This window comes from Leptidea sinapis, chromosome 2 (assembly GCF_905404315.1).
Source record: "Leptidea sinapis chromosome 2, ilLepSina1.1, whole genome shotgun sequence".
NCBI classification, from domain to species: domain Eukaryota; kingdom Metazoa; phylum Arthropoda; class Insecta; order Lepidoptera; family Pieridae; genus Leptidea; species Leptidea sinapis.
In genome coordinates, this window is record NC_066266.1 from 18,872,387 (window position 1) to 18,891,005 (window position 18,619).

The 18,619-nt window shown below is 33.6% G+C and overlaps 1 protein-coding gene across 1 annotated transcript in view; it reads right to left on the reverse strand.

The window, feature by feature from the left end:
* The window catches only part of LOC126973362 (nuclear pore complex protein Nup98-Nup96-like), a 106,010-nt gene extending 88,472 nt beyond the window's left edge, over positions 1-17,538 (reverse strand). Inside the window, exon 1 of the mRNA XM_050820599.1 lies at positions 17,496-17,538. Coding sequence (XP_050676556.1) covers positions 17,496-17,538 — 43 coding nt within the window. The remainder of the gene's footprint in view (positions 1-17,495) is intronic.
* Between the last annotated feature and the right edge of the window lie 1,081 nt (positions 17,539-18,619).

Here is an 18,619-nt window from a genome sequence, read left to right on the forward strand (position 1 = left end):
TGGTTATTAATTACTTAAACCGTATCAAAAGGTAGCACATACAAATAATAGTATATTATCAATATTTAAGGTATCAAGTTTGCATTAGAGGTGTATTAAATTAAATCTTTATTAAGTAATTTTATACTTTTCAGTTTTTGGAAGTCGGTTTTTAAACGTATTTTTTTTTTATTTACGTAAACTTATAAAGCATTTGTAAATAGACAGAAAGTGTTTTCAGCAAGTTCGAGAAAGCGTCAAATAATAAATTATGTAAATAAATAAAAATACTGTAGTTGTGGATGCTAAGGGGGTCGCGTAGACTCATGATATGCATGGAACCGTACGCCAAACTTCTTCATCTTCAATATACTCTTTAATATTATAACAACCCCTTTGCCATTAAAAAAATTGAATGTTTTGTCAGGCAACTCTGTTATAGAACCTCACATCTTAATATATATATAAATCTCGTGTCACAATGTTTGTCCTCAATGGACTCCTAAACTAATGAACGGATTTTAATTGATTACTTCATGGAGTGCAGTTTGGTCCAACTTGAGAGATAGGGTAGTTTTTATTTCGATTTGGGACCCATAAATATTTTTTTTTTTCAATATTTGTTTTGTATGGACATATTTTCTATGAGAGAATTTAGTGACGCACGGTTTGACAGTTCCGCTGTGAAACAATTTCACTCTAGCAACAGGGAGCATATTTATGAAATAATTTTTGATGTTTTGAAATATAAAACAGTTGTTTTTTTACTATCTACAGAACAACGTCTGTCGGGGCAGCTAGTATTTTTCTAAAAATGGTTTACATGCCTAGAATGCCTTCTAGATTCTTCTAGATGCCTTCGAAAATAGGTAATTCAAAGGTATTGAAATGTGGAAATTAATGTTCGTGTCTAGTGTTAAAGTTATACCGTTTACAATATTATTTTCCCTTGAAAAATAATATTTTAGTAAATGTAATCTAATAGAACCGTAAGTATACAAACAGATTCCGTAAAAAAGTGTGTGTGTACTTATGTATGCACGCAAGAAGTTATACTTAATTGGCCTAACGAAGCAAAAATTATTAAAATGATTTATTCCTCGTGCTATTCTACGTTTTTAGAAGGAACAATTTTGTAAAAATCATGCAGATGGCTTTGACAATTAATTATTAAATTAATGAATACAGCTGTATGAGCTTGAACCCTTTGCCAAAGAAACCAAAAAAATAAATAACGAATGACGCAAACGTCAGAAAATTTTAGGAACCAACTTCAAACTGTTTTTTTGTATTACATCATAAAATTTCAGTCTCATAATTTTTTTATAACGCGCCTAAAGAAGTTTAACTTCAACAAAGGTAGATTTTGACTTAATTATCATCTTTTTCTATCGCGTGATTCTTACCTCTTCTGACGACATTAGGGTTGCCTTCTTTTCCTAAAACTGTACCTACCTAGCTAGGATAAGGTCATCTTATAAAAATAGCTCAGTTTTTTCTATAATATAATAGGTATGGTATCGTAATTTAAAATCAATATTCTTTAGTTGTCTAATCTACATTAATAATAATAAATTTGTTTATTTATTTAACAAAAAGTACTTAAAAACTAGGTGAAGATGTCTCCCGTTAAGCTTATCGCCTGTGTTGGGAGTCAACGCTCTTTAACTTTTATTTACAACAAACAAAATTATATTATGCTTAAGAGTTATTTATACATTTAAAAGTTAACTAATAAAAATATAACTTTGACCTTTATTTACTACACGCAAAATTACACAAATGAAATATGTACTTTAAAGCTATTTATGAAAGTTCTACCATTACACATTACGTTACTACGATTTATAAAATAGACATGATCAGAGAAAGGGAAAGAAGGGAAATGTGTGTTGTGTGTGATTGTATGAGCGTGTGTGATGATGTGAGCGTGATACTTATAGCATACACAACTAGCTACTTAGCAACTGCTCTACCCAGTCATAGGATTTGGGTTCTAGCCAGTTAGATGTAAGTTTTTTACATTCATATATGTATGTTTTTTGAATAAATCTGTAATTCTTTATTTATTACATTATATAATTTGGCAGAGCGCTTAATGAACTGTCTATCAGCAAAAGTCGTGCATATGGGCACTTTTCTATGGTAGAGGAGGATAAACGAACGTACGTGTCACCTGTTGTTTAAGTGCCGATATTCTCTTGCAACTCCTGAGGAATCTCAGGAAAGTTGCCGGCTTTGTAGAAAGTAGTACGCCGTTATTTTGACGGTACCCATGTCATATCGTCGTGGAAACAACACAAAAGGAAGCTCACACACAGCATGTTTGTACATAGGAGAAAGTACCTTGAAAACCGCACTGAGAAATGCCAGACATTCCAGATGGTGGGGATGATATCCTAATTTGTAGCGTGGTCGGGCGAAGGTAGAATTCGGCGGCAGGCATCAGGTGAAACAGCTTATGGTCGTTGGTGGCTATCAGTTGTGGTATGGAGTGCGGTAGAAGTGGTGACTGAATAAAATAAATTAATTGAAGTCTAACACATAACAGTTTAATCTACTTTATCAATTCACACATACATAAAGTACACTGATACACATGATGTTAAGCCATTAGAATATAGAAAGGAGAAAATACAGTAACTACAGATACAAATATGACAACACGACAGTTATACAGTAGGTACCTTCTATAGATAAGCGACACGGTTATCTACTACACGCAAAATTACACAAATGACACGGGCTTCACTGCGAATGATCGAGACTCGACTACTGAGTACTGTGACTGCGCGGGTGCGGGTCATTGAACGATATTAGTTCTGCGCAGGCGCAATATTCACCGGTTGCCAGTGGTGGATTTCCACTGCACAATACTAAATATTTTATGTTATATTCTTATAAATATTATTCTGAACGTTTATGTGTAAGTCTACTACTACAGAGTAATGAATATACTGAAGTATACACACAACTATTACTTATATTGTATATATATTATAACTAATCTACTTATCAATTCGCACATACATTAAGTACAATGATATACATGATGTTAAGCTATTAGAATATATAAAGGAGTAAATACAGATACAAATATGCGACAGGTAGACAACGCGACAGTTATACAGTAGGTACGTTCTATAGACAAGCGACACGGGCTTCGAGACTCGACTTCTGTGCCTGCGCGGGTGCGGGTCGTTGAACGATATTAGTTCTGCGCAGGCGCAATATTCACCGGTTGCCAGTGGTGGATTTCCACTGCACAATACTAAATATTTTATGTTATATTCTTACTTATATTACAACTATTACTTATATTGTATATATATATATATTATAACTAATCTACTTTAGTATATTAATTACTACAGATATAATAATAATAAATAATTTTTGGATATAATTAAGTGTGAATATTAATGTTATTGTTGTTATTATAGTTTAATAAAACATTTAACGTAGATAATAATAATTAGTCATAATAAGTAGTAAGAAGTTGTGTTGTGTAAGTGTATGTCAACAAAGCCACAAGCTATTCGAAACACTGTCCATGATAAATGGGGTAGAAGATACACAATGCAGCGAAGTCACAATGCACATATCTAGCCGTTCACAGTTCTATATTGCACGCGGTCGGGCCGAGATAGACCATCTTGGCCCGTGTATCTAGGACTTCCAATTTCGCTGTCTATTTCAAATCTTGGTATTTCCGGAAGTGAAATTGTTGATCCCGCGGGATCTCGGAATTCACGGGATCCCGCACTTAGTAACAATATAGTCTTATGTAAGGCAATTTTAGGTGAGAGATGTGGTCTTTGTCTACCCCTATCATGACTATATTCGTATTCGAACGTAAATTTAACAAAAAATAATTAAGTAATAAAAAACTTTTATGTAAATTGTAAAGTTATTATGAGATCAAGTTACCTTTTTTATGAAAATAAGGGACGAGACGAGCAAGACGTTCACCTGATGGTAATTGACACGCCCTGCCTATTACAATTCAGTACCGCTCAGGATTGTTGAAAAACCAAATAATTCTGAGCAGCACTACAACTGCGCTCGTCACCTTGAGACATAAGATTTTAAGTCTCATTTGCCCAGTAATTTCACTAGCTACGGCGCCCTTCAGACCGAAACACAGTAATGCTAACACATTACTGCTTCACGGCAGTAATAGGTGCCGTTACCGCCGGTACCCATAATCTAGCCGGCATCCGATTTTTCAACAATCCTGAACGGTACTGCATTGCAATGGGCAGGGCGTATCAATTACCATCAGCTGAACCGCAGTAGACACATGTACCAGTACGGAAACTACCCACAAACGTTCGAAATGACACACTCACACAAACATGCGCATCGACGAGGCCTCTAAGCAGTTTTCGCGGTCAATACGAGTCGAGTGTCTCACGTTGTTATTTGTTTACGCGATCTTTATAAAAATGCCAGCGCATTACGTGGCATTTGTGCGTATTTGAAAGGTAATAAGTATTAATATTATTATTATAATTTATAGGTACTCGAATTATAAGTCCGTGTGATCGATTGTAATAAATTCGTGAACATAATTAGTCACAATGTGAAACAAAGATGGCGGCTGCACTAGTAATTATCATTTTTGTTATGAGTGTGGTTTGGTTTTTGAGAATTCCTTTTTATATTTATATATTTTGGATTAGTTGCCTATATGTGTTTTGTCATGGTTATCGTGGGTGTTGAAACAAATACCAGCTAGTCCTGTCAATATGAAAGTTTAAGATGGCGGCTGCAAAAATATCAACTTTATCGTCACTGGTGTCTTTTTCATGGTTTTCGAGGGTGCTGAAATAGATAGTGCTGTCAAAATGTAAATCCTTGATGGCGGCTGCAAGAAATGACACCATTTTTTATCATGGGTGTTGTTTTAATGATTCTCGAGGGTGTGGAAGCCGGACTCTTGAAATAAAATTGTTAAAATAAAATAAAATTCACCGACACTCCCGAAAATCTCGAAATGGATACCCATTTTGATTTTATTGTAAAAGACACATCCGCAATCTTAGATTTTAAAATACATGTCATATTCGTTATTGACACGCCCCAAAATCTCGAAAATGATACCTATATTGATTCTATTAAAAAGTCATATCCACGTATCTCGAAATAGAAGTTAATTGCTCTTAATAATTGACACTCACGACAGCGATAATTGCCCCGTCTAGACAATATGTTCGTGGTAGAAGTGAAACCTCAACGGCCAAAGTTTTAAAAACACATATTTGAAATAAAATATTTGAACGAAAATTAAAAAAAAATAATCCAAAAAAAATTCAATAAAATGTTTTTTTTTAAATATAAAGACTAAAAGTCATCATGTAGGCTATAATATTGTATTACACAATGTATAGCCATTTTACATACACTATACATAAAAATTTTTTTACTCTTTAACGTTCCGCAACGCTCCAAATAAGGAACTTCTAAAAATACAGTCCAGAGAACCTCTTCCTTTTTTAAAGTCGCTTGGAAAAATAACCTTACAACCCTATTGCTTCAATGAAGTGTACGCACGTGTAGGTAAGTATTTTATCAACTAGGCTTAGTTTCTGTACTGATACAAGTCTACTTTGGCTGAACGTCCTGCTCGCCTCGTCCCTTATTTTCATAAAAAAAAACATGTCAAGGTTGCGATTCTATTACGCCGGCACGTACATACCTATCGAATTTTAAATCTCTCACGACGCTCACCCTGATCTTCATATTAATATTATATTATGTACAATTATGACTAAAAACAGCTATACTGCGCCATTAACTAGTATAGTACTTTATTTACATTACGATACAAGTGCGCAAAATAGGTCCTACGTGCGCACGAGTATCGTATACTATTTTTTAATACAGTTGCTCAAAAAGTAGCGTATTGCAGGGACGTATAGCGTTCGGGGTGTGGGCTGTTACACACTCGAGCTTTTTCTTTACCTTTTCCGAACTCGTGCGTTCTCTTTCCCAACTGTCCAACCAAATAATGTCTATTAAAAAGAAAAAACGAACTACGAATTTTTACAAAAAAAATCAAAGAAGTTTTTATGATTCATGCAAATATTTCTAAAAAAAAGCTACTAATTTGTTTCAATATTAGACTTAATGATTTGATTCAATGAGTTAGGTTAGGTTTCATTTCATTTCATCTCATTAAATTTCATTCCATATTAATAAAAAAATCTACTGAAGACTTGGCTGTATGGGAATAGTTCCCTTTGCCTACCCAGAATGTGTGAAGAAAACAAAAAAAATCTCTGCCTTTATTCTTTTACGGTTGGCCATTTTGTGTTTTTATTATTCTATTAAAATACCTTCATTTTATCGCAACTGTATTAAAATAGTTGTTCAATACACGTGCGGAACCGTCATTGCAACGTGTTCCGACTGTCAACCCTCACCTTCGGCTGCGCTTCGGCTCGGGAGACATTTGTCGGAACTCTTTGCAATGACAGGCTTTCCGCACTCGTAATGAAATATACTATTTCCTATTTGCGCAAAGTTCGACAACTATAATTATTTTCAAACATTCCCCCACACTCAACAACATTCCCGCACGCTCTTGTCAACGTGTGGGAAAGTGGTACTTTGCGAACGCAAATGTATGCGCAAAATCGAACTTTGCGCACGATAATAGGAAAATATAAATACATCTCTTGTTATTTTTACAGAAGTTTTCAAAATGATAAAGTATGTGTTATAAACAGCGTGGCGTTATAATGGCGACATTAAATAAAAATAAATAAATAAAATCTGTTTATTTCAGACTGATGGCACATAAGTTTTAGTATTTCATAGAAACTATGTTAGTATATATTTCACATTGCATAGTTTAATTCAATCCAAGTTAATAAATAAAAAAATTAATTTAATTTTGAATTCATCAATGAATCATAAATGATAGAAATATTTTTTCAATTAAGGTTAGATAGCTCTTCTCTTGTGTTCATTTATCGTGTCAGTCGTGGCAAATATTTAAATTAAATTAAATCAAATCAAATTAATTCAAAATTTAATTAAATTATTGAAATTAAGTAAATTATTGAAATTTTCAAACAAATAAAGTATATATTCAAAAAAAAAAAATAAACACAATTGTATTTTATTAGAAAAACAAATATTACATAACATAAATAGGTTTAAAAAGTATACATCTATTTACCATTGACAGTTTTCGCAAAGCGTGTTACAAATAATGAACAAAAATAAGAGAAGTAATACAATGAAAGTATATTTATAGAATACACGAAGTCACAATGAATGGGAAAAATAGTATTCAGGTATTAAGTCATCCAACGCCTCGTCCAAACTCCCTCATAACGCGTTTGGTGACGTTTACATCATGATGGCAAAAGAGGCGTAGGAGGCAGAAAAGAGTCTTGGCTTCGCAACATCCGAGAGTCGATAGAAATCGCGAATGCGGCAGAAGTATTTCGCCTCGCGAAGAACACAAAGTTTAAATTACAAAGATGACTGCCAACCTTCGCTAGTCCGAGAGGCACGTGTAGTAAACACGATTTCGGAACAACCTGTGAAAAATCTAATAGCCGCGCGCTAGCGTAGACACTGACACCTACTGTGCTGTCTTACGGTCGCTCCCCATATTCAGTCTATCTCCGGTTGTGGCCTACTTGAGATATAAAATCGTAATTATCGTTGACTTTTCTGTCCAATAAACTTATCGACGGTAACTCACCTTATCCGTACACGCTGTCTGTCAATTGGAGGACGTATAGCTTACCAGTGATAGAAGTTTGCATGGAAATTGCAATTCTCGCGTGCCAATACAAGGCAATTCAGATTATTGACAGTAGAAGGTAGTAATTTTAATCTGTAAATAGTATATTGGGAACGGCCGTTATTCGATCATTATCACATCGATAAGATGTATAAGGCTTCACACACTACCATTACAATTAAGACGTCAAATAGCTTTTTAATCTAAGTTACTTCACTCTAAGATAGATTCTTCTAAATTAACATCACAAATTGGTATCAAAGCGTCCAATAACTACACCAGGACAAAATGTATAATTTTTTATATGAGAATAAGGGGCGAGACGAGCAGGACGTTCAGCTGATGGTAATTGATACGCCTTGCCCATTACAATGCAATACCACTAAGGATTCTTGTGAAACCCAAAAACTCTGAGCAGCACTACAATTGCGCTAGTCACCTTGAGACATAAGATGTTAAGTCTCATTTGCCCAGCTACGGCACCCTTCAACAATAATGCTTACACATTACTGTTTACAGAAGAAACAGGCGCCGTTGTTGTACCCATAATCTAGCCGGCATCCGTGCAAAGGAGCCCCCCACTGGAGCATATCCTCAATGTAGCAAACGGTAGAGCTAACTGTGCAGAACTGCTAGAGCAAATTGGCTTACGAACCACTGTCAGCTCCTAAAGGCGAGTCAACATACTTGAAATAGACTCAGCAAAATGTAATTATAGACAGTACAGTTTTCTTATTAGAGCTGCATGCTCAAATCTATAATGAATACTACCTTGACCTATTCAAGACAACGCCACTTTAATTTAGACGAATCCCTGTAGGTGCAATTATTTATATGATGAATATGAATGTTTGATTCCGAGTCATGGATGTTTATATGTATTTATGTATATTGTATTAAATATATCGTTGTCTTGTACCCATAGTACAGGTTATGCCCAGTTTGCGGCAAGATAATTTGTGTAAAAGTGTGTCAATATTATTATGTGTACCTAGCTGTAAGTTTTTTATAGTTGTAAAGTAAAAATATGAGAATATCATTGTTTATCATTACGGTTAAGTAGTTCCACTCATGTGTTTAGTCGCCACGCTGTATATATACTACTATTGCACTTAAACAGTATTTTTATATCTAGCAAAAAAATCTATAGGAGATGTAATTCGAGATCAAAAATGTAAACAACGATGTTGCCAACTTAAAATAATAACCTTTTCCATTGTGCGTGTTGAAATATGCTAAAATCTCATTTTAAAATTATAAGTGTAGTATAAATACATAAAAATAAATATTGCACCACGTTTTCTCTTTGTAATATAGCATAGAATACATCCGATAATTAAAATGTAAATATTTTGTGCAAACTTTGTTCTGACACTGGCAATATGATAGAAGCTCTAAGCATTTGGCTCGTCTACAGAAGAAAAACGTAAATAATGTTACAAAATATCTTTGTCGTAGTGACAATAGTCTTATAAAATTATCTATTTTGTTTTGTAACCATTATCAAATAAAGATATTTGTAAATAATATTATTTCTATATATTTATGTTTTATGTATTATGAATCAAAATAATTTTATAATTGAACTATCTAGAAAAGTGTTGATTATCTCTGAATTGTCATTTTGTTAGTGACATTTCTTTGTTTACATTTTTGATCTAGAATTACAATTCTGACTATAAATCTAAAACCCTAATCTAATGGATAATATTATTATTGTTATTATTATTTTGTTTGCCAAATTTAACTGGTTTTTTAGTTGTAGAGTCAAGTTTTAAATATATATAAATTACATGACATGTTTTTTGTCCGCGTTGGATTAAAGTAATGAACGGATTTAAATGGGGATTACTTTATAGAGTGCAGCTAGGTCCAACTAGAGATATAGGATACTTTTTACGTCGATTTGGGACCCATAATTATTGTTTTTTCCAATATTTGTTTACTGACGCACGCTTAGACAGTTTTACTGTGAAACAATTTCATTATAACAACAAGGAGCATACGTAACGAAATAATTCTTGACGTTATGAAAAATTATTGACAGTCACATAAAAAAAACAGTATTTTATTTATTATGTACAGTACAACGTGTGACGACCGATATATATATACACACACATATATATATATATATATATATATATATATATATATATATATATATATATATATATATATATCTAATACATTTGGAATTTCAATGTTCCTTCATTAATTTATATATTTTGTTTATTCGACTTTAGATGCCTTACATTACGCTCCGAAACAGAAGTGGAAGTGGGCTGGACATATAGCAAGATGTAGAGACAATAGATGAACCTCAAGAGGCAACTATGTGGAAAGGGCCAATGGAAAAAAGGAGAATAGGACGTCCTAAGAAAAGGTGGACAGAAGGCATTCAAGCGACAGCAGGATACTTATGGAAAAAGATAGCAATGAAGACAGTACATTACAACAGTCAATTATACAAACAAAAAATACATATATATATATATATATATATATATATATATATTTAAATGTAAATAATGGTAATAATCTATATATATAAAAATGAATTGCTGTTCGTTAGTCTCGCAAAAACTCGAGAACGGCTGGACCGATTTGACAAGTTTAAAAGGTGAATAAATAAAAAAATGCTCGGAATTAAATAAAAAGAACAAATTTGTTTTTCCTTTGATGTGTCCATACATAATTCCTATGAGAGAATTTATTGACGCACGGTTTGACAGTTCTGCTGTGAAACAATTTCATTACGACAGCAGGGTGCATATTTTACCAAGTAATTCTTGATGATATGATATATTATTGACAGATTCATAAAAAAAAAAACTATTTTATTTATTTGTATACAGAACAACGTCTGTCGGGGTCAGCTAGTAAGTAATATTTATTATAATAGATGTAATCATAGATATAACTGTAAGAATGTAATGATTGTAATGAATGTAAAATAATTTAATAGTAGATTGGAAATAAATAGGTTTTATTATTAGTATGCATCTATTTCCTTTAAAACTCGCACAGCGCAGCTGGCGGGAACGGCTAATAGTGTGTAAAATCATTTTTTGTATTTTCTACAAATGATTAAATCCAGTAATTAGGAATATATTAAGTAAAAATCATGTCCAAATCAGATTCTAAAAGCCTTGCACGATTTTCCGATTTCCTTTTATTTCTAGCCCTACCTGGTTTGCTATCACTTACATTACTTAATTTCACTTTATTACTTTCAATAGGTATATCAGTCTTTTCCAAATCATCGACATTCTTCAAAAATGACTCGAAATCTTCACTTTTTTCATCACAGTTATCAGTATTTGACTTATTACAATGTTCATCAATCCTATCTTTTACAGGATCAATTTCTTTCTCTTCTTTATTTACACTGTTATTATCTATATTATCATCACTATTTTCAATTTTATTTTTTATCTTACTAAGCAAAGACTCAAGTTTATTGCGTCTTACAGTGTTGGAATGTATTAGTTGTTGTTCAGCTGGTTTTACATAACTGCAGTTATTCTTATCTTCTATAGTTGATTTTATTTGTAATTCTTGATTATGTTTTTCTAGGAATATTTTTGCACGATCCACTGTGCTACTTGGCAGTTGAATTGGTTCTGAAAATGACAAAGTAAATGTTAGATACTTTGACTTGCTTCCCTTAGTATATAATTTTTTACTCGGAGACGAACATCCAAATTCATCATATAAATGTTTGCACCTACCAGGATTCGAACCCAATACCATAGTCGTCAAAGAACTCACTACAGATCTAGACAGGCATATGTTATTTAATAGGTTGTAGAGAGAATTAGCTGTCATACCTCAAGCACCTACTTCTATGGCATACAAGTTAACTGGTATTATTTTGCCAGTTCTTGCTGTCTTTTCTTAAATTATACCACTTGTTTTCTGTTATTGTGTGGATTTTTGGTATGAAAACAGAATACTTCTTTATGCACAGGATTTATGAAGGCAGGTGAAAAACCAAAGCTCGTGTTTACAATGTGCAGAAGAATTGGCGAATAAACTCCGATCTCCATCATCGCCTCCTAATGCCTGTTGCTGTTTGAAAAGGCTGCTGTACTTCTGGGAACGTCAGGGCTGATTGGAGTAAGAACAGGCACAGGTCAAGTGAAAATAACTAAGTGGATACCTTCAACATAACCATCAGGTGGGTCTTCCCACCACACTGGACTGGGGCAAGTCAATATCTCCATGAGATCTTCATCATCAATCCCACCAGCCTCTTCTATTTGTGTAATCAAATCTGCTACGTTTTGTTGATCATCTTTCAGTGGCTCCTTTACATTTAGCTCAGGATGTATAGAACAATGTTGTTCCAATTCTGGAAATTATTTTTGTATAATTATTATGATAGTAAATAAATTAACTTGTAAATTATTTTATCTGCACCCATGCTTTAAATCCTCTATTAAAGATTCTAAAACAATTATTAGCTTATTGCCAACATTAAAATACCCAATCTCCTAATAACCATTACATCGTCCAAACAAGTGTTGTAAAGATATTCAGTACAACATTACAACACTCGTTTGGTAATGTAATGGTTACTAGGACTGGCATTTTTAATGTTAGCAGTAAGCTAACTGTTATAGAATCTTTTATAGAGGATTCATATTATGAGTATAGATAAAGTCTTGTATGCCACTGTTATTAATTAGGTATTAAAACACTCATGTGATACTATTATCACACATAAACCCACATTTGTGTTTTAATACCCCTTATTACACAACAGTTGCATAAATAACTATTACACCTACTGAAAATTTTTGTATTCTATTATGTACGAGTACGTAGATACGTATAAAATATATGTCTGATCCCCTCTCTTCATCTACAACCTTAGATGTACTCCATAGAATTTGACAAAATTGACGTACTGTTTTATATTTTGTCCTCCAAAGTATATTTAAAAAAAATGATGACAAATTTAAAATGAAAAAATATGCTGCTTTAACTATTTTTAAACTTTAAAACTATTTCAAATTAGTGTAGTAGACGTCGGACAGATAACGTGCCATACTTCAAGCTGTCCCACATTCTAGCGCTGTACCAAGCGCAGGTCCGGCCACACATTGAGTATTGCTGTCATCTCTGGTCTGGCGCACCCCAATATCAGCTCGATCCATTTGACCGCGTGCAACGCAGAAAACCTCGAATTGTCTGGGACCCAGTACTCTGTGAACGGCTGGATCACTTGGCGTTGCGTAGAGACGTCGCTTCATTGTGATTATTTTACCGCATTTATCACGGGGAGTGTTCCAAAGAGCTGTTTCAACTAATTCCTGCCACCGAATTCCATCTTCGCACGCCACGCCACAAATTAGGAAATCATCCCCTCCATCTGGATGTGTTTTGTTTTATTATTTTTTATGAAACTAAGGGACGAGACGAGTAGAAAGTTCAGCTCAGATGGTAATTGATTCGCCCTACCCATAACAATGCAGTGCCGCTCAGGATGCTTGAAAAACCCAAAAACGAGACGACCCACAACGGCGCCTTTTCTGCCGTGAAGCAGTAATGTGTAAACATTACTGTGTTTCGGTCTGAAGGGCGCCGTAGCTAGTGAAATTACTGGGCAAATGAGACTTAACATCTTATGTCTCAAGGTGACGAGCGCAATTGTAGTGCCGCTCAGAATTTTTGGGCTTTTCAAGAATCCTGAGCGGCACTGCATTGTTACGGGCAGGGCGTATCCATTACCATCAGATGAACATCCTGCTCGTCATGTCCCGTATTTTCATTAAAAAAAAAGTACTAACATACCTCTTTGGGGTTTAAAAAGTTTTCTTTTATTCAAGCTATTCATCCCACCGATAAGTTTCAAATCACTTTTAGCCTTCAACTTAACCTTCTTACACTTAATGGGCCGTTTAGTCTTCTCTGGGCAATACTGTCCATTTTCGACTTTGTTCTTCTTGGGACTGTGTTCGCCCTGAAAAACATGTTAAATGATAAACTTATACATACTTATTATATACTTATTATAAAGAGGTAAAGTATGTGAGGTACTGAACCGATTTTGAAAATTATATTACCAATGGAAAGGCCGATTTTGAAAATTATATTTGTGAGTGTGATAGGCTATATATTATTCAGGTTTTATACATATAATATCTATTATCTAGATTTGAAAAAAGAAGTATTATTTTTAAATATGTTCTTAATGTAACACCGTCCCGATCTCCACGACGATCGATCCTGCGCTGTCCACATCCAACTAATTATGGTCTTCAACACTGCGTCTTCCGGTACGTGGTCGACATTCGAGGACTTCACTGCCCCAACGACCATCTGTCTGTCTAACTATGTGCCTCGCTTCTCCTACAGATCTCCTCATTTCTGATTCGATTTAAAGTTTTAAAAAACAAAATAAATTTCGTTTAATGTCCTCTTAACAATAAAAAAAGAGTGAAAAATGTACCTTTTTTGTATTGCTCTTAGCTGTCTTCGACGGTGTTACAACTGTAGCTGTCGGTCTATTTGGCTGCCCCTTCAGTTGCGACGACTTATATCTGGTCAATATTGTCTCCATTTGACTGATTTACTTCACCCTTACTTAAAACATGAGCTGGAAATATAAAAACTAGAATATAATATAGGTATTCATTACACTTTTTTATGGAAAAGGAGGACATACGAATGTACGGGTCACCTAGAGTTAAGTGATCACCACCGCCCGCATTCTCTTGCAACACCAGAGGAATCACAGGGGCGTTGCGCGCGTTTGAGGATGATTTATAGTTCTAGATAGACTATGACATCTGTAAATTTTGAAATAAATATGTTTAAAACTAACCTCTATTAACGGCTGTCTTCATTAACCTTTAATATCCTTAGTTTAGTAGTTAACTTACGGATACATCACTGTCACCGTTTAATGACAAGATCTTATCTATCCATAGTTTAGTCCAATGCTATCTGTCAATAGGTTATTGAAATGTAAGTAAGCATATAGGGATAGTATTGAAATTAGTAAACTGTTTTTATGCAAGATGTATTTTTAAATATAACTTATTTAACAAGAGTTTAGTGATCTTCAATCAAATCAAATCAAAATCAGTTTATCATGTAGCTTCCATTATGGTGAAGGGCAAAGAGAGAACAGATTCTATAAAGTATGCATTGTCTATACTCTAACAAATACTAAAGTAATGACGTAGATTAAACAGTATGCGTACAGAGAACAAGTACTATTTTATAGACATATTTTAACACCCCCCTTCAATGCTTACTTTATTCAAACTTTTAATTAACTTTAACACATATTATTTTTAACAAACACCTAAACATATGGAATGGAAAGCTTACACCAAGTTAAAATTTTTCAACAAACCAGATAATTTTCTTTAAGTAGATAACAATAGACACCATAAAAGTAATAGGTACTATCAGGTGGACATACCACACATACATGAAAACTTATGTAACAAATCATGAACATATTGAATGTGAACATATCCGCCACCTGATCCTGAGTTCTTAGACAATTCAGAGAAATCCTTTTACAAGTTCCCTTATATAATGATACCTTATGTCTATATGTTTCAGCCTTTCTACACATGTGATCCTTGCAAATGTAATAGCAGGCTGATTATCACAATACATTGTTATGTTATCAGTATGAAAATCAAAATCTTGACACAAGTTTTGCAACCAGCATGCTTCGCTTGCTGCTGAGCTTAACACTATGGACTCTGATTCCGTATAAGACAGACTCACTGAACTTTGTTTCTTAGAACACCATGATATTAAGCAATTTGAATACATAAAACAATAGCTGGTGGTGGATTTTCTATCTTGTAAGTCTCCTCCCCAGTTTGCATCACAGTACCCTATCAATGACACATTATTCAAATTCAAAATTCAAATATTTTTATTCAAAACAGGATTTAAAATCACTTATTGATCACCCATTCAAAAGAGACTGCCTCAGACCTGAGAAGAATGGGCGCAAGAAACTCACTATTACATTTGTATATTAACTTATAGTTTAAAGTATATTTTACATATCTTAAGACACACTTTAAAGCACTTAACAAAACAGTATTTGCACAATTTTGGAACCTAGAAAGTATAGAAATTGATACACATAGGGCTGTCCTTGTTCCTAAGATTGCATACATTAAACTACCTATTATCTGTCTACACTGATTTTCAATATTTTTATCACTGCACTCTTTATTTTCCAACATTTTTGTATTAAAGTTTTGATCAATAGGGGTACAATCTTACATGTTAAATTTTCTTAATACACTTTCTAAATAACGTTTTTGGTTTTATTCAGTAATACCTGAGTTTAAATGATACCTAGAAAGTCTGACACTAAACCTAAGTCTTTCATGCTAAATTCTTTACTTAATAATAACTTAAAATCTGATTTTTTTTTATTACTCCCTAAAATCAACAAATCATCTACATACAAAAGAACATATATTTTATCATTACTATTACACTTCGTATATAAGCATGAGTTACACTGTGACCTTAAAATTGAGTTAAATTTTTCTTCCCAGCTTTTATGTGACCCTTTAAGTCCATATAAAGACTTATTTAACTTAACAATGTTTTTATCCCCACTAAAAGCCACATCAGGCAATTTTATAAACACTTTTTCATCAATTTCCTCATACATATAAGCCCCAGTAACATCCATTTGATATATAGGTAATTTACACTGAGTTGCAACTCCGGTGAATAACCTGAAAGTTGACAGCTTTGCCACTGGTGCATAAATGTCATTTAAATCCATTAAATAAGTTTGCTCAAAGCCTCTTGCTACAAGCCTGGCTTTGTATTGGATAGAGTTATGATTTCTTTGTTCTGAAAACCCATTTACTGCTTATTGCGCTTGCATTTTCAGGTAAATCACAAAATTCCCAAGTATTGTTATTTTTTAATGTCTCTAACTCCCTATCAATAGCTTTTTGCCAAATACAAGCACCCTGCTTACACATAGCCTCTTTGTAAGTAGTAGGTACTTCATCTAAAGAAGAAACATTATTACATGGGAAAAAAGTGGTTTTCTTATGGATACGCTTGGGTTTATCTTGTGAAGTGAACACAGCCTCATTTTCACTACTGGTACTATGATTTTCAACCTCACACTCACTTTCATCATTCAAGTTTTCTTCGCATTCAATACTAGGTTTTGATTCTAAGTTATCACTATGAGTATTTTCTACATACACAGTTGCTTCATATACTTGTGAAGGCTGGTTTTCTTCAGAAACAATATTTTTTATGAACACTACATCGCGCCTAATGTCAACCATGTTTTGGAATGAGAAATATATTCTTTACCTTTAACATTTTCACTGTAACCCACTAATATACCTGTACCACCATATACCTTTTTCGCCTTTTGGGTCCCACTTTTTCTTTTTTCTTTAAGAATATGAGCATAAACAGGTGTGCCAAGATTTTTAAAGAATTTATATCAAACTTTTTGTTAGACCACAACTCATAAGGAGTTTTATCTTTTATAGTACTTTTTCCTGTCCTATTTAAAACATATGCAGCTGTATTAACTGCCTCTGCCCACAAATATTTATGTAACTTCTTAGCGCACAACATAGTCCTAGCCGCTTCAATTAAAGTTCTATTTTCCCGTTCTGCCTTTCCATTTTGCTCAGGACTATATGGAACTGTTTGTTGGTGAATAATACCACGCTTATGAAACAATTGAGCAACATCTTTGTTCAAAAACTCTAACTCGTTGTCACTTCTGAAATATTTAACTTTATTTCCCATTTCATCTTCAGATTTATTTAAAAAAATCTCAATACAAGTCTTTACTTCATCCTTCCCTTTCAAAAGTACACACTTCTATAATTAGAATATTAATCCTTGAAAATAACAAAATACCTTGCACCTCCGAGTGATGTTTGTTCCATTGTCCACAAGTATCAGCATGAATTAACTCACAAGTTTTAGTTGTTTTTATCTCACTACTTGGAAACGGTAAATGATGGATTTTACCTTCTAAGCAACTTTCACACTGTTCTTGCACACTACTTGCACCCTTACAGCAAATATTATTATTTTTTAACACCTCTTTGATATAAGTCATGTTTTGGTGAGCCAGTTTTTGATGCCAGTCATTTAAATCTGTATTACTTTGCACCATATCTATTTCACTACATTTATAACGAAAATCTAAGTAATAAAGGTTATCAATTCTCTTTGCAATAGCAGACACTTGGTATTTCTTATAAAATTTGCATGAATTTTCATCTGTTACCATGACATAACCTTTAGATGTGGAACATTTCACAGAAAACAAATTAGTTTTTAAGTCGGGAACATACAAAACATTATTTATGGTCGAGTCTACCCATACCTTACCATTATATACCTGTACCATTAAACTTCCTGTCCCTAACACTTTAATAGGTGTGCCGTCTCCTAGCACTACAAATTTATTTGCCATATCAGTAAAAGAGGTAAACAATTCTCTATCTTTGCACATATGATCACTCAAACCTGTGTCGACCAGAAACGTAGATTTGTTATAATCTTTCAAAGAATTTGAGACTACAAATGCATTACTTGAGCTATTATCTTGTTTACTTAATCTAAATCTACACCCACTTTTCGTATGACCTGGCTCTTTACAAAAAAAGCAGGGAAGTTCTGACTTATTGTTACCACTATTCACAGGACTATCTGTCTTCATTTTACAGTCAAATTGAGAATGATTATAATTTTTGCACCGAAAACACTGAAACTTTTTACCACTATTCCTTACGGCTGCAAATGCTGATGCTGGTGTTGAACTCGAAGCCTCTTTCATCTTCTCCTCTTCCACGAGTAGTCGAGCAACCAAATTATCATATG